We start from the raw sequence: 27,114 nt of genomic DNA on the forward strand, positions 1-27,114 counted from the left end.
GTCGAAGTACTCGAGATGGCAGAGGTCGACAGCATCGAGTCCACGCTGCTGAAGATCCAGCTGCGCTGGGTGGGTCACGTCTCCAGAATGGAGGACCATCGCCTTCCCAAGATCGTGTTATATGGCGAGCTCTCCACTGGCCACCGTGACAGAGGTGCACCAAAGAAAAGGTACAAGGACTGCCTAAAGAAATCTCTTGGTGCCTGCCTCATTGACCACCGCCAGTGGGCTGATAACGCCTCAAACCGTGCATCTTGGCGCCTCACAGTTTGGCGGGCAGCAACCTCCTTTGAAGAAGACCGCAGAGCCCACCTCACTGACAAAAGGCAAAGGAGGAAAAACCCAACACCCAACCCCAACCAACCAATTTTCCCCTGCAACCGCTGCAATCGTGTCTGCCTGTCCCGCATCGGACTTGTCAGCCACAAACGAGCCTGCAGCTGACGTGGACTTTTTACCCCCTCCATAAATCTTCGTCCGCGAAGCCAAGCCAAAGAAAAGAAAGACAGCGTGTCTGTAATCAAAAGTACACAGTAGGAGCCATCCCAGACAGGTTTTAGTTGTTTATCTTGCCAAGCTTTAACAAATACCTAATCACCAGGTTTAATAGAATGAATAGGATACTCCAGGGGGTGAGTTTGAGCTAGTAAACCCTTCTGAGCTGCCAGTCTATGCCCAGTCTTTTACAAACCCCCTGGAGTACCCGAGAAGTAAAGTGTGTACCCCGATCCAAGTCAATGGTCTGGATCATCCCATACCGTGGAATCACAGAATCCAGCAGTACTCAGATAATGGTGCTAGCACGATCATTTGGGGTCGAGAAAGCCTCAACCCATCGCGTGAAATGATCTACCATCACCAACAGGTACTTGTGAACACCTATCTTAGGTAACTCTGTAAAATCCACTTGTATCCATTGGAATGGGCGTACAGCGATATCGCGACCGCTAGGCATTACCTGGCGCATGACCTTCTTATTAATCTTCTGACAAATTGGGCACCCCTGGGTACTCTGCTTGGCTATAGTGTAAACGCCTGAGCAATGAAAGGAGCGAACAAAAGTGTCGACAAGTGCCTGGGATCCCCAGTGTGTCTGTTGGTGGAGCTGGTCAAACATTTGCCGTGCCAAAGCTTTATTCAGCACTTGGTGTCCTTCGGCTGTCCACCACAACCCATCACTAGTTTGACGCATCCCCTGATCCCTCATATAAACCTCCTCTTCTCGTGAAAAGATGGGAGTCTTTTTAAGCTCCTGTGGGATGGAGAGTAACAGCTGCATGTCCACTTTCGCAGTGAGCGCAGCCTGTTTAGCAGCTGCATCTGCCTGTCTGTTGCCCTGTGCTTCAGGGCTGTCACCAGTTTGATGGCCCTGTACATGAACCACAGCTATTTCTTCAGGTAACATCAGAGCCTCCAAGGATTGAACAATTAGGTTCTCATACATCAATTTCTGTCCTTTTCCCGTTATCATTTCCCGCTCCTTCCAGATTTTCCCAAAGGTGTGCACTACCCCAAAAGTGTATTTGGAATCTGTGTAGATTGTGCCCACCTTATTTTCCAGACCTTGGAGAGCTCGACAGAGGGCATATAATTCGCAAGACTGGGCTGACCAGTGACCGGGAAGGCGACCGGCTTCAATAACTACCCCCTCTTTCCCATCCACTACACTATACCCACTATAGCGAGTGCCATCAATACAGCGGGAAGAGCTATCAATAAACCATCGTTCTCTCTCCTGTAAAGGCTCATCACCTAAATCCTCTCTAATCTTAGTCTGCAGGTCTATCACCTCCAAACATATATGCTCTAACTCATTGATGGTGTTGGCAGAGCTTGGAGAGACTAAAAAGGCTGCTGGATTATGTTCTCTACTTGTAGTCAGAGTCAGATCATCCCTATCCATCAAGATCGCTTCGTATTTGAAAATTACACCATTAGCCATAACGATTCGGCGAGTGATATTAACTGTATTCTGAAATGAATTTATTTTAAAAATAGCCGAGTGGGAATAAGACATGTCTTTGTCACTGCAGACGGCAACGAATTTAACGATTATTTAACATCCCTATTGTAGTTTAAACATTAAATGCCTTGCGCCACAGCCCACAGGAGCTGGCCTTATTTAAAGCAATCTGTAAAAACGGGCACCGAAAACATTCAAAATATGTACTTATGAGGATTGCACACACAATCATTTAAGTACAGTCTAGTTTCTATTATATTCCACTTAGAGTTCTACTACATGAATCCTGGAGCTTGTGGGGTCATTATTGAATCAAGAAATATTGGTGCCCTGCCAATCTCATTCTAACATGCCAATTTCTCCAGTCCTTAAGTCAAGATGTACTGAATAGCATCTGGTACAAGATCTGTGAGCTATTAATGATATTGTTATGCCTATGCACCCAATTGTTCTGAACTATGCCACTAATTAAATCATATTCCAGAACTAAATTACAGCGGCAATACAGAGAAATTGTGCTGAGGCATGAGTTTCACTCCAGAGGAAAATGCACCAGAGAAATCAATCATTAACTTATTGGATTCCCCAGAGGTTTCTTTATTCTCCAGAAGTGGGCGATCTTTAAGCTCACAGACCTTGACTGCTGAATGTGTACTAAATCTATTGAGAGGGCTCCATACCTCTAACTGCAAGAGAGGAGCCTGGAGCCTCAGTTTCAAGTGAACAGCATACAATTCATTAGTGCCACAATGTGCTTAAAGGGACATGCACACTCCCCCTTCAACTGGCTGATCCAGCCACTTTACACATCAGATCCTTTCTTTATCTCATATACACTTAAAGTTAAGATGTATAGAACTCACCCTATTTGCGCAAACATTTCTCCCTGCAAATGTTATAACATCACTCAACTCTCAGGTACTCCCTGTGCAAAATCACATTTGAATACAATTTATTTCATAAATTGGAATTAACTGGTAGTTAAATTCACTCATTCTACAGTATTGATAAACGATCATTTATGACATTTAAATTTTAGCATGAATTTTAATCAATATTGGTCAGTGACTGAAGTGAGAAGTCGTGATTTATGAAATTATGTCTGGTCTCTACTCTCCCACTCCCGGCACTTCTCCCAACGTCCAGGAGCTGGTACACAGTCCCTACCTTTTCCTTGCTGCCCCTCCACAGCCCCCTTAAATGCCTGCATTAAAATCTTAGCCTTTCCCTTCTGCTTATCCTCAGATCTCTGTACAATGGCTTTTTGCGCAATTTGTAGAAGCTGGGTTATTCCCTGCTCATGCCAATTCTCAGTTTTCTGTAATTTCCTCCTTATGTCTGGGGCTGAATTTGTAACGAAACTCGTTAATACTAATTGTTCCCCTGCTGGGGATTCTATATCCAGACCCCCATATTGCTGTATAGCCGTACGCAATCTATTCAAAAATGGCGAGGGGGTCTCCTCGGGTCCCTGAGGAATTTAGAATGCCTTTTTAAAGTTCTGTCCCTTCGGAACAGATTCCCTGATTCCTTTAATCAGATTAGCCCTATACTCTTCCATTAATACCCGACCATCATTGGTATTTTTATCCCAATTAGGTATAGCCAAGAGGAATTTAGCTTCTCCAGGTACCTCATCTGGTCCCCCTTGGTGATCCCGATCCCAGACTCTAATCCCTGCCAGGCGAATCATTCCACACTCATCCAGGGTAAACAGAGTCCTAAATATAGCCGTTAATTCATCCCATGTATATATATATTTGGTCCCAACAACTGATCCAATTGTTCAGCGCATCACTGGGGATCCTCTATCAGGGAAATCATTTCCCTCTTAAAATTACGCACCTCTGTACTGGTCAAGGGCACATTTACAAAACCGAGACCCCCTCCCACGGGAACCTCCCATAGGGGTCTCATCCAGCTAACTTCTAGCTTATTATTTCTGAAATCCTGCTCTTCAAAAACTGACTCACATTGTCCTGCCCTTTCTTCCTGGAGGTTCTCACTCTGCTCAAAACTACCATTGCCTCTGTCTCTCGTCGACCGTGGAGGCAATCTAATACTTTGCGAACGGGTCATCATACCACCCCTATTCTCTTGAGGAAGGGAATGTAACACATCCCATCCTTGTGTTCCAGGTACAAGAGGTTCCTCATCTCTCTTGTCCTCACTTCTCTTTTCTTTCAGGACCAGTTCGTCAACCGATCCTCTGAGCCAGCAGGCGGCCTATTCCCTGCTTTCAATGTCATCCCTTTGATTCTTATACAGCCAGATGTTCAGTTCCTGACACATCCAGTCATCCTCAGATCCAAGCCTCGGCCAATATACCGAGCTCCCTTTAATAGGGCTTTTAACCCATTCCAGACAACAGTACTTAATCATGATAAGTTTGTCTTTTCCTCGGGTTCTCCTCGAACCCCAGTCAGATAACATTACTCCTAACGGACTCTGTTTAGTTATCTGATCATCCAATCCTTCACTAGGACTCTCTCTCTTACTGCCCATACCTCCCATACTGACAGGTATAAAAATTTCTCTTACCAGATCCAGTAGCTACTCTTATCGCGCTTCCTTAGCATTCTCCCGTCGTTTGTTCTCAATGCCTCTTCTCAGATATCACTCGCTTCTTCCACTGACCAGCCACCCGTCGTCCGTGAGTCCAGCTGAATCAGCTGGGGTGCACCTACTCTCGTTGTTGGGCACTCTGTCAGTGGAGGGAGTGTGATCCCGGACGAGCCCCATTTGATAAAAATAGAAGTACCTTAACAGAAATTGCTCGAGACAAAAATTGAGAACAAAGAACATTTATTTTACAACAATGCAAAGTTGGGTGCTTCCCCTTACCCTGGGAATACACACATACACTGGAGCTCACCCAACTTTTATACAGTGAATTTCAGTATCAGAATACCCTCCCCCTTACATTCTTCTGCCCCCTGGATGGGTTTGGCATAGGCAATCCTTCCTGCCTACGTGCAGTTTCAGTGGACTTGTAAGACCAGGGGGTACCCTGTCGGTGTCTTCTCATGTCATTATCCCCATTGTCCTTATTCACAACCTTGCCCTTGTCCCCATTCACACCTTTCCGACTCTCAGAGCTACAGTCCCTTCATATGCAGAGTTTGCTAATCCTGTCTAGGGTTTACTAATTAAATATGCATAACTTGATAAATCTGTGTATGGCTTACTAATTATATATGTAGAACTTGGTACTTCTGTCTAGGGCTAGGAGACCCTTATCTCATCCAGACTATCTCAACTTCCTACATTCTATTATTCCTTACCTCTCCTTATCTTATTCATACGGTGGGCTCACTGATCCTGTTGAAAAGACTAGAAGATTCTTATCTTACAGAGGCTGACTCTGCTTCCTGCATCCTAATTTCCATGCTTAGCCTGTCCATACTGGTTTAATCCATCACTCCACATGTCTGCACTAGTTTCCCCATCTTTCATATTTTTATGTCAAGTTTCCTCATCTCTCACATTCTCAATCTTGCTGGTTCCCAACTCAACTTGGTCCCCGAGCTTCCCGGTTGCTCCATCCTGCTGCTTCAACCAGTTGCAACGTGTATGTTGGATTCAATTTTAAAGCACCTTACCTGGTGCTCTTGCTGCAGGAGGGTACCCCAAGGCCTCCCCCTCCCCCAAAACACTCCTAGCTGCACCAAGGAGGTCCTACTGTCCATTTGCAGATCTGGGGTAACGTTACTTCCTCTCCCCAGATCGGTTTGACCTCAGCACTCCAGTGGGGTGGGCTGTACATTGTTCTCCACAGCAAGCCTCGAGGCAGCACCACGATTCTCCCAACCAGGTCAATCTCCTGGCATCAGAGCCGATTCCTTGCTGCTCTTGCTGGCAGTTTTGTTTCTTTTTGTCATCCTGGACCACTAGTGAGTATTATTTTTTGTTTTTCTTGGTTATTCTCCCTTGTGGATCTGGGAGCTCTGGGGTTTGGACTCCTCTCACTCTCCTCACATCACGTGACCCCTCTCCAAAGATAGGGAATTGTTCGGCACAACTTTGTTGGCCTAAGACCTGTATTGTGCTGCAAATATTCTGCTTCTATGAAAAACCATGTGAATGCATAGGCACTAACTCACAATGGTCACTTTTCAAATTAATAATTTTTAAATTTTGCTTTGTAATTATGTCAGTGTAATACACAATCTTGCTGTTTCAAAACAAATTTCATACCTATCCATGACAATGAACCCAATTCTGATTGGAGATCATGGTTTAGTTACTATACATGTGGTTACTATATATTTAAACACAGAACAACTGATGGCAGGGCATTTTAGCCATTAACTATACATAGAACAATTACAGCACAGAAATAGGCCACTTCAGCCTTCTAGTCTGTGCTGAACCACTTTTTCTACTGACCTCACTCAGTCCATAGCCCTCCATACCTCTCCCATTTGTATACCTGTCCAAATTTCCCTTAAATTTCAAAATTGAGCCCACATTCACCTCTTCAGCTGAAAGCTCATTCCAACACTCACGACTGAGTGAGGATATTACCCCTAAATTTTCTCCTTTCACCCTTTACCCGTGTTCTCTTATTTGAATCCCACCCACCCTCAATGGAAAAAGACTACCTACATTTACTCTGTCCATCCCCCTCATCATTTAAATACCTCTATCAAATCTCCCATCATTTTTCTATGCTCCAGGGAATAAAGACCCAACCTGTTGGACCTTTCCCTGCAACTCAGTTCCTGAAGTCCGGGCAACATCTTAGTCAATCTTCTCTGCACTCTTTCTATCTTATTGATATCCTTCCTTTAGTTAGACAACCAAAACTGCACAAAATACTCTAAATTTGGCCTCACCAATGTCTGATACAACTTTAGCACAACATCCCAACTCCTGTACTCAATATTTTGATTTACGAAGGCCAATCTGCCAAAAGCTCTCTTTACAACCTTATCCACCTTTGTTGCCACTTTCAGGTAATTATGTATCTGAATTCCCAGATCCCTCTGTTCTACACCACTCCTCAGTGCCCTACTGTTCACTGTGTCGAGTTTATCCTTCCAAAATGCAACACCTCACTGAATCTTTAAATATAGAAATACAGAACAGTAACAGGCCATCCCACCCTTCACATGTTTTGAAGGGTGGAAAAAAAGATGCAGGAGATTATAAACTCCTTCCACACAGAGACAGATCTGAACTTGGATTCGTATCACTATAAGAGCATTACACTAACTATGCCACAAATATTTTTAAACTATCATTCCAATCCAATGCCTAAAAATCAGTTAGGTGTTAAATCCATGTAAAGTCATTCTTCTTGAAAGAACAAGCAAAACAGAGCCCTTTCCAAAGCCAAGATCACAAAAAAATGAGGAAAAATAAATTCCTTTTTCAAAGCAACACAGAGAGTTGAGAAGTATTCACAAAACCAAAAATTGACCCATAGTATTTTGACTTTCCTGTTGTTAGCTGTATGGTCAGAAGGGGAAGGACTTCTCCATCATTGCCTGCAAAGAGAATCAATTACTTAAAAACAGCTATTCCTTGCCTCAGTCTTTCACCATAGTTGTGGTAGAGGAAGTTGTGATATCAGAGGAAGTCTTATTGCCCCATCTGCTACATGTTCAGCAACTCTACTTTGGTTCCCATCTTGACAATGTCTCAAAGCTGTCTGTAAGGAGTTTGTACATTCTCCCCATATCTCTGTGGATTTTTTCAGGGGCTCCGGTTTCCTCCCACCCTTCAAAAATGTACTGGGGAAGGTTGATGGGGTGTAAATTGGGCAGCACAGACTTGTAGGGCTGAATTGGCCTGCTACAGTGCAGTACGTTCAGTTTAATTGAAAATTCCCTTCTTTACAAATCTCTATTTTCCTCCTCTCTTTCTGCAAATGCTCTTCCTCAACTTAATCTTTTCTCCCCAGTACTTCAACTCCAGCCTTTTGGCCATTTTTGATTTTTATTGACAGCTGTGGCTCAATTCATCTTGTTCGCTTCCTAGCCTTGGCAGCCTTGAAATCATCTTTGTGCAATGGCTGAAGCTTGTTGTATGGACCCAGAGCATATCCCATCTGGACCCATGGACATAAGACATTGGAGCAGAAATAAGTCATTCAGCCCATTGAATCTACCTGTAATGGAAGATTTAAATCATGTTTTTTACTTTTGCAGCCTTTGCTTCTGGAAGGCTGAGAACCTGCTTGTTTTTTAGAATCAGCAGACATAAGCTAAATTCCACTGAGGGACCTGAGATGCTGTTATCTGATGAAAGGACATCTGTGTACCAAGAAAATTTAATCTTCCTGTTTGTTTTGGTCACAGACTGTCAGAGGCCTAGCCTTGATGCAAAATAAACCATTGTATTCAAAGTGATAAGCTGCTAGCTTGTTCGCTTATCTTTCTTGCTGTGCTGGGAATAGGTGCTTGGGTAAGCAGTTTTTGGGTAATATAAGCCATGGTCCCGCTGCTGAAGTTTGAGACTCTCTGAGAGGTGGCAACATCTCTCAGCAAGAAGAAGAACTTCTAGAGTCCAGCCAACGTCCCAGTCAGGGGAGATGGAGAAGCTGTTACCGGTGCCCTGACAACCTACTACAAGTGTGCAGTCATTGCCTCGCTTTGGCAGTTGGGACCAGTCCAAGCGTTGATAAGTATAGTTGGGAAGGGCTTGCATATTGTAGTGTGAAATCAGCTTTTGAATTTGTAATAAACATTTGTATAATCTGAACTGCTCTCGGTGTGTGTGTCTATTTTCTTTCGGTAGCTCAAACACTGTGACCAATCTAAAACGAACAAAATGAGAGGTATAAGTTTACCCAAGACAATTGGCGCTGTGAGCAGGATTGGTCTCAAGATGTTTCACCGAAAGAAAGAGGTGAGCCCTGAGCAGTTCTTGATTCCAGGATGGACTTCCAAAGATGATGAATTTGGCATGTTGGCCAATACCCTGTCTTTGTTGGGACCACCCATTAGTGGGGATGAGAAGTTAGACCCATCAAGTGCACCTCTGGGAGAGCGGGTTGCCACTCTCCTTCGAGAAAGTAAATTTCCTGGTAAAAAAGGAACGCTGACGGATGGTTTTTGGCTGCTGGCCACAGCCTTACGCCACTCCGTTCAGCGTGAAGCAGAATTAGTTCAAAGAGAAGTAGAACCTCAGCACAAGAGAGAGCAATTAGAAGAGGAGCTAGAAGCCATGCGACAACGTTGTTCCATGATGAGCGAGATTGTTCGCACCAGTCAGGACAGAGCCAAAGAATGGGAAGATAAGCATGTCCAAATGATCTGAAGTAATATTAAACTCCGGCAGCAGCTCTGTGCAGATAAGGAAAGGCATGGAGTAGAATCCGATCCATATTGTATTCATGCCATGATAAGGAATGGCGACAATCCTGATGTAATTGATGATTGGGATGGGAATATCTGGAATGACAATGGTAATAATGCAGATACTCCTCAGCATGTGTCTAACATACTACCCTCTCCACCTGCTGCTCACGCCCACCCCATAAGGCAGCAGACTTCCCAAACAGACGGAAGGGGGAATGATGTAAGGATAGAGATTGAAGGGATAGATACCCCGGTCTCCCACGTGGACCCAGGGGCAAATACCCAAACCCCTGCTTATGCTCTATGGCCCCCCTCCCTATGGGATGGCCTCAGCCTCCTCCCCTAGACTGGGTGGAGGGACCTGTGGGCCAAAGTGGGAATAGGGGTTGGAAGCAATCAATGATACATGACTTCTCTATAAAAGAGCTGGCTGCCATTGGAGATCGATTTAGGCAAAAGGCAGGATAAACTCTGGCAGCCTGGCTCCTGCGTGACTGGGAACAAGGAGGGGGTAATGTATTTTTAACCCCTGAGGAATTGTTGGGATTAGGAACATTGACTACTGATATCCGAGTCACTGCTGAGCTGCGGGGTAGAGGGAGAGAGGTGGATTACTTACTTATTACTCTAGGGGATGCCCTGATATGAGTATACCCATCACCAGTAGATTGGGATTTACATTTACAGAACAATTGGGGCACCCCAGAGGAGGGTATAGCAGTAATTCATCAACAGGCCCTGGCCTCTGTCTTGTATGCAGGGTGTTTGAGGCTGTGCGTACATGGGGGGAGCCCCTATGAAGATATATTCACAGCCGAATGCACACCAGATTGGTTCGTTCCGCCCAACCCACTGTACGGGGACTGGTTCTGTCCATAACTAGTCTGCTAATTGGGCACCCTGTGTCTGAGGCGGTGCACGCCTTATCTGGGCATAGAGAATTAGAGTTGGGAGGTAAAATCCACTCACGTACAACCCAGGTTAAATCAGACGAGCAGGATGAAAGGAGAGGGGCTGCTGGTAATAACGGACCGACAAGGAAGGATCTTTTTCTAACCTTGTTAAAGTTAGGCGTACCTAAAAGTGATATTGATGGGAAACCTACTGCAGTCCTTTATGCCCTTTATAAGAGGAAGGCAGGGGAACATCATCCCCAAGCTGTTGAGTCTTCCTGGCCCAACTGTGCCTTCTGCTCCCACTGCTGCTTCTATCGAGCCGGCTTCTCCTGCTCCAGTTACCCGTGATGAGGTAAAACAAATGGTTAACAAGACTCTTATGGATAATAGTGGCATGTGGGCCTGGAAATCCCCGAACCCTACTAAAGCATGAAGGTGTGGGCAGGGCTCCCGTGTCTACTCCATTGAGATACAGCGGATACACGGGGACCCACGGCCCTACATACCATTAACAATCCATTGAGGTGGGGGTAATGACCGCCAATATTTGGCCTTGGTCGATACCCGTGCAGAGCACTCGGTGATTCTGGGTAACCCCGACCTCTGGACTGGACCAACATTTCAAATAAAGGGGTTGGGAGGAGCGGTCACCCTGGCAAAGGAAATAAAAGTCAGCACCACGGTGGGTGATAGCCCTTCCCCTGTCTGGTTACATGCCCTGGTGGCTGCCACTGACGAGTGTATCCTGGGTATTAATATGTTGGCCGGTACGGCCCTTAATACTAGCCAAGGGGGATTTCCATTTGGAATTCGGACTATTACAAAAAGACTAGTGGTGGGTCAGGCTAAGTGGGATCCTGTGATGGTGCCTCCCCCCCCCCAAAACCAGTATGCATTCCACAATATCGCCTCCCTGGGGGGCAGGAAGAGATTACTGCCACCATCGATGCTTTGCAAGAAGAAGGGGTAGTGAGGCCCGCAACGTCGCCCTTTAATAGCCCTGTTTGGCCGGTCCAGAAGCCAGATGGCTCCTGGAGAATGACAGTTGATTATCGTTTCTTGAACAAACATGCCCCACCATTTGCTTCGGCAGTTCCGGACATTGTTACCCTTATTGAAAACATTGCTACTGGGAACTCGGGAACATGTTATGCTATCATTTATCTCGCTAACACCTTCTTCAGTATTCTTATAGCTGAGGACTCACAGGATCAGTTTGCCTTTACCTGGAAGAGGCACCAGTATACCTTCACCCGCTTCCCTCAGGGCTATGTACACTCTCCCACTATTTGCCACAGCCTAATTGCCAGTGATCTGGAGACGGTGCTAGTATCACCTTCCCTCTCAATTCACTATTATATTGATGATGTGATGATTCAAGGGGCCATGGAAGAGATGGTACAGAAAGCAGGACAAGAGGATGCCTGGTTTACTGATGGTAGCAGCCGGTGAGTGCAAGGAAAGTAAAAGTGGAAAGCAGTGCCCTACCATCCCAAGTCAGGAACTCTCTTATCGGAGGAGGGGGATGGTGGCTCCAGCCAGTGTGCTGAGTTGAAGGCAGTCACTTTACCACTAGATTCCCATGATCACCCTCTTTGCCTGTTTACTGATTCCTGGGCTGTGGCTAATGGACTTGTGGTATGGATGCCTGATTGGCAAAAGAACGACTGGCTGATACATGACCGCCCAGTATGGGACAAACAGTTGTGGCAGCTGTTGTGGGATGCTTCCCACCACCGTGAGATAATCGTATATCACGTTGATGCCCATACCAATGTGGCGACTAACATGGCACAACATAATGCAGTAGCAGATCAGCTTGCCACTATCAGCTGCGCTGATACCGTCTCCCTGGCTCGATGGGCACATGAACAGAGTGGTCATTTGGGGGAGAAGGGATCAGCTATGTGGGCCCATACACATGCTTTACCCGTCCATCAGGATGATGTCCGCATGGCCGTGCGTACATGCCCAGAATGTCAGTTTGTGAAGTCCTGTACCGTTCCTCCTGGTCCGCATGGCTGAATAAAACGGGGTGCTCGCTCAGCTGCGGCTTGGCAAATTGATTACATAGGCCCCATGCCAGACTGTATGGGTAAATGTTACATCCTAGTAATGGTTGACACCTTTTTGGGCCACCAAGATGGCTGACCAAGCTAGACCTATCCAAGGACTGAACCATTTAATTTCTTGTTATGATGTTCCAGAGGAGATTCAGTCTGGTAATGGCTCACACTTCTCCGGGAAGGCAATCTGTGATTGGGCAAATGACAACGGTATCTTATGGGTTCACCATATTCCTTATTACCCGCAGGCTGCTGGGTTAGTTGAACGAATGAATGGCTTACTGAAGGAAAAAATTTGTTTGTTAACACCACTGGGGACCCTGAAGGGGTGGTGCCATGTGCTGCAGCAGGCAGTCGACAATTTGAATCATCGCCCTTTAAAAGGAGGTTCACCTTTCCACCTTCTTCACGCTTCTGAATTGCAGCCTTTTCCTGAGGAAAAACAGTCATTGCCCCCCACTCCAGGACTAGAGAATGTCGGACAAAAGGTATGGGTGGCACCACCAGGTAGTGGCCCTCCTGTAAAAGGAGAAATAGTGACACCTGCTCAGGGTAACACTCGGTGGGTAGCTATTGAGGGACAGGATGATTTAGTTTGATTAAACACTGAACGCTTACAGTATCGTGAGTGACATGTGTCAGGCTTTTTTGTTCCAGGTTCTCCGTCTTAGGCTCCTGGTGATCTGGCTTAACAGTTGCTTTGGTGCCAACAATTGGATTTTCTATTAGCAAAACAGGGTGGCACGTGTGCCATTGTCGGTTCTGAATGTTGCTCGTATATTCCTGATGTATCCACTAATATTTCTGTTATTATTCGGCATGTTTCGAATGCTGTTCGTGAGCTCCAGTGTCTGGGTATTGTGGCCAACAAGGATAGTTTGAGCCTTGGTTGGAATCCATTTTCATGGTTAGCTGGTACATTTGGGGGGGGTTGGGCCACGCTATTCTCCGCTGGTTGCTCGCATTATTGCTTGTTTTTGTGATTATTGTAGATTTGATTTCTCTTTTACGCTCCTTCTGTACTCTTATGCTTGTTAAGTCTCGTGTCTGACAGCCTGTGACCAAGGGGTGGAATGTAATGGAAGATTTAAATCATGGTTTTTACTTTTGCAGCCTTTGCTTCTGGAAGGCTGAGAACCTGCTCGTTTTTAGAATCAGCAGACATAAGCTAAATTCCACCGAGGGGCCAGAGATGCAGTTATCTGACGAAAGGACATCTGTGTACCAAGAACATTTAATCTTCCTGCTTGTTTTGGTCACAGACTGTCAGAGGCCTAGCCTTGATGCGAAATAAACCATTGTATTCAAAGTGATAAGCTGAAAATTATGTTATTCGATAGAAGCCTAGCATGCTAGCTTGCTTGCTTATCTTTCTTGCTGTGCTGGGAATAGGTGCATGGGTTAGCAGTTTTTGGGTAATATAAGTCATGGTCCCGCTGCTGAAGTTGGAGACTCTCCGAGAGGTGGCAACATCTCTCAGCAAGAAGAAGAACTTCTAGAGTCCAGCCAACGTCCCGGTCGGGGGAGGTGGAGAAGCTGCTACCGGCGCCCTGACAACCTACTACAAGTGTGCAGTCATTGCCTCGCTTCGGCAGTTGGGACCAGTCCAAGCATTGATAAGTATAGTTGAGAAGGGCTTGCATATTGTAGTTTGAAATCAGCTTTTAAAAATGTAATAAACATTTGTATAAACTGAACTGCTCTCAGTGTGTGTGTCTATTTTCTTTCGGTAGCTCGAACACTGTGACCAATCTAAAACGAACAAATGAGAGGTATAAGTTTACCCAAGACACTGCCCCACTATTTAATCATGATCCGATCCATTTCCTCACTCAGCCCCACTGCCTGGCCTTCTCCCCATAACCTTTGATTTTCTGGCTAATCAAGAACCTATTAATCTCCACCTTCAATATACCCAATGTCTGGGCCTCCACAATAGCCTGTGGCTGCAAATTGCACAGATTCACCACCTCTGGCTAAGCAGATGCCCACCATGGGAAACAATCTTTCTGCATTCGACATGTTTTAATGAGATCAACCCTCATTCTCCTCAATTCCATTTAGAACAACCAAAGAGGTGTCAAATGTTCCTCATTTGATAACCCTTTCTTTCTGGAATCTTCCTTGTGAACCTCCTCTGAACCCTCTCCAATCCTTTCTTAAAAGACAAGCTGATACCTCACAATTCTCCAAGTTATGTCTCACTTATCTAATGTTTTGTGCCATCTTCTGAAACAGCAATAAGCTGACACTGGACTCCATCACACTTGACCAGGTCAGCCCACATCAACTCACCAGGTCAATGATGGATATCAGGTAAATGGCTACCTGCCTATTGTTAGAGCACAGAGAGCTTCATACATCTCGATAAGATGCGGCAATTCTCCCTTGTAGTAATGCTGGTGAACCAGATCTCCTTGGGCTCCAAATCGCACACAATGAATGTCCAGGGTGACTGCACAGTGACTCTAACCATGCAGGGTACAGACTAGAAAGACTGAACTTTTGGTGATGCCACAGTTCTGCACTGACGTGCTACTGGAACTTGATTTTCAATGTCACCTTGAAAGCTGATGATGGAGTTCGATGGGCCCCATCCACAGTTCAGCCCCACACCCCCCCAACCACATCGTATACAGCCATCAGCGCAGTTGATCTCCAAGCACAACCTCTAAGCTCTCCACACTTAAAATCACCCCTCCACCATTGTTCACCCACCTCACCCTCGACTGTAAACCTGTCGCCACTAAAAGTAGATGATACAGTGCTAGTGAACGGGGCCTTCATTCGGGCAGAGGTGCAGCATTTACTTAAGGAGGGGATCATCAAAGCCAGAACCAGCCCTTAGAGAGCGCAGATAGAGGTAGTGAGAAATGGGGAAAATAACAGGATGGTCATTGACTACAGTCAGACCATCAACAGATACAATTGGACACATACCCACTTCCTCCATATCTGATATGGTGAACCAAATTGCACAGTATCAGGTCTTTTCTACCATCGACCTGAAGTCAGCTCCTATCTGTCCGGAGGACTGCCAATATACTGGGTTCAAGGCAGATGGCCGTCTCTACCATTTCCTCGAGTTCTACTTTGGCATTACGAACGGTGTCTTGGTGGTCCAATGGGAAATGGACCACATAGTGGATTAGTACGAGCTGCAGGCCACTTTCCCGTACCTTGACAATGTGTCCATCTGTGGCCATGACTGCAGGACCTTGACACCAACCTCCAAAAACTCTTCCAAACTGCCAAACTCCTCAACTTCACATATAATAAGGCCAGGTGCGTATTTTGCACGGCCCACTTTGCCATCCTCGGCTGTGTCGTTGAGAACAGAGTCATTGACCCACAACCTGACCCCATGTAGCCGCTCCTGGAACTTTCTCTCCCACGTAGCCTTAAGGCCCTGAAAAAGTGTCTTGGGTTCTTCTCTTATTATGCTCAGTGGGTCCCTAACTATGCAGACAATGCCCGCCCCCTTGTCAAATCCATATCGTTCCCTCTAACGGCGGAGGCTCATACAGCCTTCAACTGCACCAATGCAGATATTGCCAAGGTCACAATGCCCACTATGGATGAATCCGTCCTGTTCCAAGTGGAAAGCTATGTGTCAGATTTTACCGTGGCTGCCAGCCTCAACCAGGCAGGCAAGCAGATGCTTTCTTTTTGACACTGGCAACAGCGGACCTCAAGCTCCCCAGGCAGGAGCTGGACTCTTGGGGTTCCAGCACAAGCCGGGCCTTGTTGGGGAAGTGTCAGTGATCGGTGGCCAGCATTTTTTTGGTGAGAATTAAACATTAAAAAGCCTTCCCTTGTTGCTTGTTGTAGCTTAACACAGTTACAAGTGATTTGTGTTGCTACTGTGCTGTTTATAAAAATGATCGGTTCTCTGAAAAAACCATTTATTTGAAATCGGCCCGGTCCCAACCATTTCAGATAATTAGAGTTGTACTGTACTTCCATGTTCATTGCCTTCATTCTTATTAATTTTCATGTTAAACACATTTCAACCCATCCAATGAGTGCCTTAATGCCCTGTCCACTGCCTGCCCTTTCTCACAGTCTCACTACACATTGATTCAACCTTTCCACCAACTGCTCCATCATCTGATCTAACCCTTTGATTCCCGCCCCCACCCCCCGCCTGGCTAATTTAAACTCCCAACAGTTTGAGCAAACCTACCTGCAAAATTGATCCCTCTCAAGTTTAGGTGCAGCCCATCCCTTTTGTACAGGTCAGAAGAGATCATAAAGATTCACAAATCTGAACCCCTGCCCCCTACACATCTTCTCCCCTCTTTTCTGAGCCCTGAGCCATATTCTGCTATGGCTTTTCCCTGGTAGGTTGTGCCCCATAACAGTATCCAAATGCAGTATACATTATTGAGGAAAACACTTCCATATTTCATCCTTATCCATGCCTATGCTAAAGGTGGTCACTATCTCTGAAATGCGCACCCATTGAGAAATCTGTTACCTGAGCATTGCTCAGTACTAGATGCAGTAGGGCCTATCTTGCAGTTAGCCTGTTCATGTGTTGTGTCAGGAATCATTCTTGGACATATCTGACAAATTCTGTCCCACCTGAAACTTTTGCACTCATGAGGTGCCAGTCAATATTAGTGAAATTAAAGCCTTTATTCAAAGAGCTGCTGTGGGCGGGGCATGACTGGGGCACTCCGCTGGCTGAATGTTTGCTCCCATCTTCACCAAGGGGTTGTGCCTTGCTTCGGAGAACATTTACTTTTACAATTTTAAACTTTCATTTAATTGCTCCTTTGAAATATTTATTTATTTGTTTCATCAACATTTTTTGCCGGTTGCTTGAATTCCAGATACTAGGAATTTTACTGTATATCAGGATTTCTTTTCCACTTTTCAGCCTGATTGAAGAACAAAGTAGCAACAATGAATTCCTCGCAATACCTGTCAATAGGAATTGTAGTCAACCTTAGTTCTTTTTTTTGGTTTCCCGTATAATTTGTATTCTTGATGGAGGCATCTGACTACAATAAGAAGAATATTGTGCACAGAGCTGTCAGCATGGTTTCAACCAAGGTTCTGCTTAATTGAGACTGAGTGACAAAATCAGTAAGCACGGGCATGGACTCATCAGTCTATCATGTCCATTTTGACCATTAGCTACCCATCTCCATTAACCCCATTTACCAGCTCTTGGTCCATAACCTCTCTGTTGGTGATGCAAGTGCTCATCTAGATACTTATTAGATGGTGTGTACCTACCTCCACCATCCCCTCGGGCAGTATGCTGCAGAAGGGTGACACCTCTTTACTCAAATATTGAAATCCTCCTGCTGCAGGGATCATCGTACTCTGTGGTTTCCCATTTGCATTTGCTGAGTGACAACAATCTTCTACTGTGGTGGAAGTAGTTGACACATACCCTCTGGTTCCTTCCTGTTCTGTGATAACACTGAAAGATTGGAGTCATTTGCCGTGGACCTCCACAAAGTGATATGAAGGGATTACTGCAGCTTTCCTTTCTGAGTGAGTCTTTCTTATTAATGTTGTTCAATCAGCTGTTAATTGTGGGGAAAAGAAGAAATTTGGGTTGGGGAAGATGTGTATAGTAAATAGGAATTTGTGTAAAATTTGAAAACTAGAACTGGGAGGGGCACAATGTCATCAGGTTGAAAGAACAAGTAAGTAAGATTGTGGTGCACCCCCTTTCTGAACCATTGCAATCCTTTTATTGAAGATGCTCCCATAATGCCAATGAATAGGGAATTCCAGGATTTTGACCCTGTAGTGAAGGAACGGAGGTAGATTTCTAAATCAAAATGGTGGGTGATATGGAAGGATCTGCTGCCCTTGTATTTTCCTTCTCAGTGGTGAAGTGACATTGGGGTAGCCTGAGTCACTGCGTTGTGTGGATATTGTAAACTGTGGGCACTATAAGCAAGTGGTGGAGGAAATGAATGTTGAGAGTGTAGATAAGGTGCAAGTCAAGCAGTCAACTTTATCCTCAATGAGCATAGAACAGTACAGCACAGGTATGGGCCTAACAACCCATGATGAATACCATACCAATCTAGTTCAAGTATATTCTCATCTGATTGTATGTGTTCTCCAATTCTCAGTGCAAAAATATTCAAGCATATATACAGACGTTACACACACACACAACATATGCAGTACGTATAGACATTATAAAAAAATAAATAGTTGAGTCTCGGAGGATTTAAATGAGCAGTTCATACATTGTTCAGCATCTGATTCTCAGGCTGGTGATGTTTGCTCTGATACTTCTGAATCTCTTTCCTCATGGGAGTAGATGTAAGGGGGCCTCACTGATTTTGCACGCCCTCTTCAGACAATGGACTCCAATGATCCTCTCTGCCTCTCTTTTGGTCCTGTGGATTGACCTCCTATTCAATGCTTTCAGCAACTGTACCATTCTGATATAAATTGACATTGCACATCTGCCTGTACATGGTCTATATTCCTCCATTCTCTGCTTGTTCATTAATCAGACTAAACAATTCTGAAGCATATCTTCATATCTTCTTCCACCCTGATCCCTGGCAGTGCATTCCAGGCACTCACCGTAACTCATAAATCGCCTTTCAATTTTCCCCTCTCACATTGAACTGAAGCCCTATCATGTATGTCATTTCCACTCGGGGAAAAACTCGATCTACCCCACCTATGCCTCTCATGTTTTCAAATAATTCCATCAGGACACCGCGCAGCCTCTGAAGTTCCAGAGAAAACAATTCACATTAATTCAACTTCTTCTTATAGATCGTACTCTTGAACCAAGGCAATGTCCTGGTTTCCTCTGCACCCTCCAAAGCCTCCACATCTTTCCTGTAATGAAGTGACTAAACTTCACACAATACTCCAAATGTGACTGACTAATGTTTAATCCAGCTGCAACATGATGTTTCAATTGCTGACCTCAATCCCCCAACCAATGAAGGCATTCTGTCTGGTTGCATCCCTGTCTGGTATGGAGGTGTCGATGCTCAGTCCAGGAAAAGACTATAGAGAGTTGTGGTCTTGGGTAGCACCATCATGGGCATTAGTCTTCTCTCCATTGAGGACATCGTCAAGAGGTGGTGTCTGAAGAAAGTTCCCTCTCTCCTCAAAGACCCCCACCACCCAGACCATGCCATCTTCACTCTATCATCAGGAAGGAGGTACAGAAGCCTGAAGTCACTCATCCAATGGCACAAGGACAACTACTTCCTCTCTGCCATCATATATAATGGGGTTAAAATTGACAATTTACCTTTTGATCCTAAAATTGTATATTTTTTAGTCCATACCTTTAATAGATTTTTTAATATTGGCACATTATATTCCCACAACAAATTTACATTCCATCAAAATATAAATTGATGTACTTCAACTTCAGAAATACAAGCCATCTCAACTTTAGCCCAACTCAGGGGTTGGTTCAAATCCATCAGTCTACTAATAAATTTCAACTGGGCTTCTTCATAATAATTTTGAAAATGGGGTAATTGAAGACCACCTAATGCATACTTCCAAATAAGTTTATATAATGCTACCCATGGTAATTTACCTTACCATAAAAATTTTCTCATAGCTTTATTTAAATCCTGAAAAAAATCCCTTTGAAAGAGAACACAGTATTATTGAAATAAATATATGGAATTCGAGGAAAAGTATTCATCTTAATACAATTAACTCAACCAATTAAAGTTAATGGGAGATCTTTCCACTTAATTAAATCTGCTTTAATCTTTTTAAATAAAGGAATATAATTTAAAATATAAAGATTGATAATCAACATTAACAATTATTCCTAGATATTTAATTTTATCAGACCATTTCAATTTAATAATATTTTTATATTCTGAATAATCTCCTTCTCCAACTGGAAAAATTTCACTCTTATCTCAATTAACCTTGTATCCAGTTAATGTTCCATATTGTAATAAACATTCCCGCAAATGTGGCAATGATTGTTCTGGATTTGTTAAATATATCAAAGCATCATCTGCAAATAGATTAATCTTATACTCTTCATCCATAACTCTCATCCCTCTTATCTGTTCATTCTGTCCTATTGTTTGAGCTCAATAGGCAATGCAAACAGGGCTGGTGACAATGGACACCCTTGTCGGGTTGAACGTGTCAATTTAAACAGTAATGAAACTTGACCATTTGTCACCACCCTGGCAATCGGGTTCATATATAAAGCTTTAACCCAATCAATAAAAAAGGGCCAAATTTAAACTTTTCCAACACCTTAAATAAAAAATCCCATTCAACCCTGTCAAAAGCTTTTTCAGCATTAAGGACAACCACCATTGGATGGTTGGGCTGCTGTCGATATGCATTGACCAAAGTAATTAATCGAAGAATATTATCTGAAACATTTCTATTTTTAATAAAACGTTTGATCAATATGTATTAATTTAGGTAAATACTTAGCAAGTCGATTTGCTAACATTTCCCCTATGATTTTATAAACTATATTCAATAAAGAAATAGGTCTATACGAAGACAATTTCAACAAGTCTCCATCTTTTTTTGGAATCACAGTAATTAAAGTGCTATAACAAGATTCTGGCAACTCATGCTCTTCACTTACTTGTTTTAATACCTCCTCAAACACAGAAGACAAATCTTCAGAAAAAGTTTTATAAAATTCCACAGAAGATCCATCGTCCCGTGGTAACTTCCCATTTGGTATCTCTAACATAGCTTCCTTAATCTTAAATTCTGTAAACGGAGTTTCAAATTCCATAACATGCTCCTCGTCCAATGCTGGTAACATTAATTTAGATAAATAAGATTCAATAGAACCACTATCCTGTTTCCCCTCAGAAGTATACAATTTTTTGTAAAATGAATAACACTGGTCATTGATTTCCTGAGGTGTATAGGTAACTATTGAATTCTTTTTAACAGCATTAATAGTCTGTGAAACCTATTCCATCTTTAACTGCCATGCTAGTACTTTATGTGCCCTCTCACCTAACTCATAATAACGTTGCTTAGATCAATTAATTAAATGCTCAAATTGATAAATTTTCAATATGTTATAACGTAATTTCAAATTAGTCAAAGGCACTTTTTTTTATATTCTGTTACATCTTTCTGAAATTCATTCTCCAATTCAGCAATTTGCTTCTCCAGTTCCAAACTCTCTGCCATATACTGTTTCTTAACTTTAGCAGTATAACTAATAATCTGCCCTCTTAAATAAGCTTTTAATGCATCCCATAATACAAAATGACTATCTACAGATTTAGCATTCTCAGTCAAAAACAAAGTAATCTGTTCCTTAAAAGTAACAAATGCTGTTTTTTTCAACAACATTGTATTAAATCTCCATCGACAAGATGAATGTACCACTTCTGAACTTACACAAGAGAAAAATAATAAAGAATAATCCGATATAACCCTACTTTTATACTCCGCCTGTAATACTCTTCCTTGTAAATGTGCCGATACTAAAAAAAAATCTATTCTGGAAAATGAATCATGTTGGGACGAATGAAAAGAGAAATCCTCCGTAGGATTGACCCTTCTCCAAATATCCACCAGATTTAAGTCCTTCATCAAAGCCCCAATTTGTGTCGCCATCTTTGATTTCTTTATACTTTTTGGAGATCTATCCAGTAAAGGATCCAAAACACAATTAAAAATCTCCCCCAACTATGATAATGTCATTAGCTTGATTTAACAACAAAAAAGTGTCAGAAATAAAACACTCATCATCCACATTAGGTGTGTAAACATTGAGCAAAGTCCAAGGTTCAGCAAAAACTTTACAATTCACCCTTAAGACCCGTCCAACATTTCCTTCCATATTTTGTAATTCAAAAGGAAAATTCTTATGAATTAAAATTGCTGCACCTCTTGCCTTAGAATTAAATGAAGAAGAAAACACATGTAAAACCCAATATCTCTTCAATTTCAAATGTTCTTTTTCAGTCAAATTAGTTTCTTGTAAAAAGGCAATATCAATTTTCATTTTCTTAATATAAGACAAAACTCGCTTTCACTTAATCAGATTATTTAACCCCTGAACATTAAAAGTTGCAAATTTCAAATTAGACATCCTTACAAATTAACATAATCTATCACTAAAAAATATAAAAAAAGAAATAATAATTATCCAAAAAAAAACTACCCAATGGTAGTAACACCCTAAGAAACTGGGTATGGTAAATCCCACTAGCCGCCCCAGCCAAAAATACATTATTCACATCAACACAATCAAATACGGTAAATATATTCAACCCAGTGACTCCATTCCCAATGATTGTTCTGGAACTTCAATGTCAATAAGACTTTGTGTTAAAACTTTATTTCCATTCTTCCCATTTTTCCCATTCTTCCCATTTCCATTTCCATTTGCCTTCTTTTTATGTGAGAGTGGTGAAGATCTTCCATATCTTCGCAAATCTGGTAGTGAATTAGCAAAAATCAATGCATCATGGTCATTTTCAAAAAATTGAGATTGAAAATGACCATAAAAGACTTTTAATACTTCAGGGTAACGAAAAGCAAATTTGTAACCCTTCTGCACCGCCAACTGTAATATAATTTCTCCGTCCTGGTATTTCAAACAATGAATTAAAACTGCTTGTGGCGGTTGTCCCGGTAACGGTTTCTATGTGCCCATTCCAATTTGAAGCTTTCCAAAAAAAAATTCCTTGCCCAACACCTTGGGAATCCAGTTCTTAAAAAATTTTATTGGATTGGACCCTTCAATATCTTCTGGGAGACCCACAATTTTCACATTATTTCTCCGACTTTGATTTTCCAATGAGTCATTTTTTTCACAAAGGAATCTTCCATCTTTTCCAACTTTCCCTTTTACGTTCAATTTGATTTTTACATTCAAAAAAAGCTGTTTCAATTTAAAAAAAATTTTCTTGCACTGTATCCACTGATTTAATACACTTATTAACATCACTCTTAACTGCAGACATATCTTCAGACATATGGTTGTCAATTCTCAAAATCCTTGAGTCATTTGTTTAAACATATTGTGGATTTGATAAGTAATCCCTTCCAGGACTGTACACACAGACTCTCCTGATGGCAGCCCAGGCTCAAGAGCTCTTCTCTCAGCTGGGTCGCCCGCACACCTGACATCGCGGACGTGCGCTTCGGCACCAGCTGAACTCATCGTCAAGCTGGCGCCATCTTGCAGAGGCAAGGTTGGTGCTGGCATGATACTTAGCTAGGCAGGAGTCCTCTGCACCTTGGAGGTTCCAAACATCGGGTCCATGACTTCAATTGAACAGGTAGGCCTCAATTCTTCAGCACTTTTAAAAGGTAGTTTCTTCTGCAGTTGAGTTTTTTTTTACATTAGTAGCCATTATAACCCACTAATCTTCCCAAAAATAAAAATACAACTTTTAATCACTTTTATAAACTTTAAAAACAGGTGCTTAAAATACTAGCTGAGGGAGGGTGGGACCGCACGTCTGTCCTCTATGTCATCTTGCCATGCCCCCCCCCCCCCCGCTATCAGATTTCTGAAGGACAATGAAACAGACGCTATCTTACTTTCACTTCTTTGGCACTAACAAACTTGAACAACCACCTTTCTTTGTGTGCTCTAACCATTGACCCGAAACATTCAGTCTGTCCACCAGTTGTGCCCTCTGGCTCCCATAATGCCTTACATAGGGCCCTCTGTGAAAAGCTGCTCCAAACAGATCCCCATCCATGATCACTCCCACCAAGAAGGAGAAGGGCAGGTGGTACATAGGAACACTACCACCTGCAGATTCCCTTCAGTCGCATACAACCTCAGTTGGAAATATCACTTAGTCCTTTATATTCATCTGAACTTCAAAAGGCATCCCTCCACCATTTTGTCCAAGGCTTTCAAAAGAACAATGGCCAGTTTTGGAAGTCCACAGGTCTGTTTTAGTATTTTAGAAGAAAAATATTGTTTCCAAATGCACATGAAAAAATTCTGAAAAGATGCCATAAAATTCTTGAAAGTAATGGAGTCAAATGGATAAGGCACAGGAATAATTAACGTGTGTTTATGTATTGAAAGGAATGTTGGGAACATGATTAAAAAAAATTACAATTGAATGTCATTTCAGAAAGTAATTTATATTTTCCAAATGAAGTTCCTTTGTGATTTTCAAACCTGCTGTTGATTATTAATTTCACAGTTGGAAGATGACTAGTCACTTGTAATAAAAAAAAGTCCTCCTGACTAAAGTTATCTTTCTCTTGATAAACAGACTATGCCTGTCAGTACATCAGTAATCTTAATTCAGTTAAGTTTAGAATGGAAATGAAGGTTGGCACTGAAGTAAAGTGCACTTTCCATGATAGTATTCAGATCAAAATGTTGGAGATTAAATTCCATGGTAACTAGAAATTAGTGTAACCCCAACTAGTCCCTGTGCTTGAGTTGCCAAAAGGCATCTTGCTCTGGTAAAACTCCGCCTTTAATGCCAAAACACAAGGATGGAGCCATTGAAGTAAAGAGTTAGAAGGACAAGAGAAGTTATTTTATTTTTTAAAATTTAGACATACAGCACTGTGACAGGCCATTTCAGCCCAAGAGTCTGTTCCGCCTGATTTACACCCCATTAACCTACACCCCCCAGTACATTTTGAACAGTAGGAAGAAACTGGAGTCCCCAGAGAAAACCCATGCAGACAGGGGGAGAATGCACAAACTCCCTACAGACAGCGTGTGACTCGAACCCCGATCTGGACCCAATTTCTGGCACTGAAGAGGTATTGTGCTAAGTGCCTCATCATGCAATGGTTTGGGGGGGAGGGGTAAATCTAAAAAAACTAATATTTCATCAATTCTACTCATGTAACATAAATGCTCATCTTCGTGTGTATTTATTGAGCTCAAAGAAATTGCAATGATGTAAATTTTGGATAGCACATGGCTAATCTGGAATTTTCTCCCTCACTCCTTGCCAGTTTTATGTGTGTGTACCATTTGGAGCAATCAGACAACTGATAACATGAAAGATTTGGGGAGAGGTAAGTATCAAGCACTAAACAGGTAAAAATGTGAAATGTGTGTCATTTCAAAATAATACTTCGGGAGGTATAAAAAATTCTAATTTTCAGTGAAGGTCATGAGTTCCAAGTCCAGCTTGCTGAAGACTAGACTGGAAAGAGTTCACATTGGTGATGGTGAAACCTCACTGTAAAGCTCAGCAATCTGAAACCCTCATACAAAATCCCAAAGAACCTTGGTTATACTGAAGCTCTCAGTATCCACTTCATTAAAAACTGACATTCAAAACATTACATCCGTGCATCTCTTGGAAACAGAGTATCCCTCATGGAGTCATAGACAGATATAGCACAGAAATGGCCTGAGCTGACCATCCTTCATTAATCCCTAATTTTTAAAATATTCCCAGTGGTGGACTAACTATCATCCAGGCCCTAGGCTGATTTTGAGTAAGGCCACTCCCCTCACCCCCGACCTTGCCCCACTGCCCCACCCTTCGTTGAACAGAATAAAGTGAAATTGTTCCATTTATGAGCCTTTGGGCATAATCCCCTCACATATTCTAAATTTGCCCACTTGGTATGTGCTGGGAATACACCAGTTGGTGTTTGGTTGGAGGAGGGGAGGAAAAACCATTAAAACCAAACTCACAGAGGCCGTCTGCTGGCCCCAAAAATATCTGTTAGTTTCAAAAGGATAAATAACTAAAAAACAGTCTCGATACAACATAACACAGGAGAAGGCGGGGGTCTATTTAAAAAAAGTAAACCTCCTGTGAGCGACGCTGCATGAGCCGAACTCTGCTGCATGAGGCAGACCCCAGACTCACTTCTGTGAACAAATGTGAGGATTGATTGACAGGTGGCATTGGGACCAAATTGATAGATGGGACCGAGATATCAGTACTGATTGACAGGTGAATGCAGTACTTCCACGAGCTGGGTGGACCCATGTCTAACACGAGCCCATATTGACAAGTGGTTACATTGGTGTACCAGTGGTTGTGACGGGCCCCCCTTACCTTTTGGGTCCCTAGGCTTCAGCCTAGTCAGTCTAATGGTTAATCCACCAGTGATTATTCCCTCATTTCCATCAACTTCCCTCACATTCTATCACTCTGCCACACACTAGGGGGCAAATTCCTGTGGAAAATTAACCAACTGACCACATGGTTGCAGTGTGGGAGGAAACAGGATTGCACAGAATAAACTCAGGTGATCACAGTGAGAATGTGCATACCCCTCGCAGACAACACCTGCATTGCTGCTCTTCCAGCTGTGCCACCTCAAAGTATAATGTTGGGTTTACCCAGAGAGAAAGAGAGGAAAGAGAATCATCAACCCACATTCTCAAACCATTTGGGCAGCAGTCCCACGTTGGGTCTTAGGTAGTTAGTCTCGTGTCATTTCAGAAGATTTACCAGCTCTTTCCTATAGTGTGACTCATCATTGTTGCTGCTGAGGAAAACTTGGTGACTATTGGAGTTGGATTTGGCATTGCAGACATGGGTCAGTAGCATGAACAATACCAGGCTGAGCACACAGCCCTGAGGTGGGCAAGATGGTGCTCAACATTCTGCTGCCAATCTGGGCAGACTGTGGTTTTTCCATTGGGAAGGCCAGAATCCAGAGAGGGGCATTGAGTCCCAACAAAGATATTTCTCTACAGGCTCTGGGCATGACAGTATTAAATGCTGAGTTGAAATCAATGTCATTCTCCAGTTAGGACAGCATGGAGTGCAGGGACAAGGCTCTAGCAGAATCATTAGTCCAACTAAATCAGCCGTTCAGTGTCCTGGGATAGGTTGGCATGGTTGTAGTTGCCAGCTGCAATCATGGTACCATCAGGATGGGATATCTGGACTTCACAGATGGCACCAGAAAGCTCCTACATTGCATCACCTTTGTTAGCTGAA

At 43.1% G+C, this 27,114-nt stretch overlaps 1 protein-coding gene across 4 annotated transcripts in view; it reads left to right on the top strand.

Annotated features, from left to right (window-relative positions):
* The first annotated feature begins 17,659 nt into the window (after positions 1-17,659).
* The window catches only part of LOC138758344 (adhesion G protein-coupled receptor E5-like), a 57,860-nt gene continuing 48,405 nt past the window's right edge, over positions 17,660-27,114 (top strand). For 2 of the 4 annotated variants that reach the window (XM_069927122.1, XM_069927126.1), the window contains exons 1-2: positions 17,661-17,743; positions 25,157-25,219. In XM_069927122.1, coding sequence (XP_069783223.1) covers positions 17,713-17,743; positions 25,157-25,219 — 94 coding nt within the window. In that variant the 5' untranslated portion in view covers positions 17,661-17,712. Of the gene's footprint in view, positions 17,744-23,162; positions 23,494-25,156; positions 25,220-27,114 lie in introns of those variants that run through there. The other 2 variants (XM_069927125.1, XM_069927124.1) reach the window with 2 other exon arrangements.

This window comes from Narcine bancroftii, chromosome 3 (assembly GCF_036971445.1).
Source record: "Narcine bancroftii isolate sNarBan1 chromosome 3, sNarBan1.hap1, whole genome shotgun sequence".
In the NCBI taxonomy this organism is placed as follows: Eukaryota; Metazoa; Chordata; class Chondrichthyes; order Torpediniformes; family Narcinidae; genus Narcine; species Narcine bancroftii.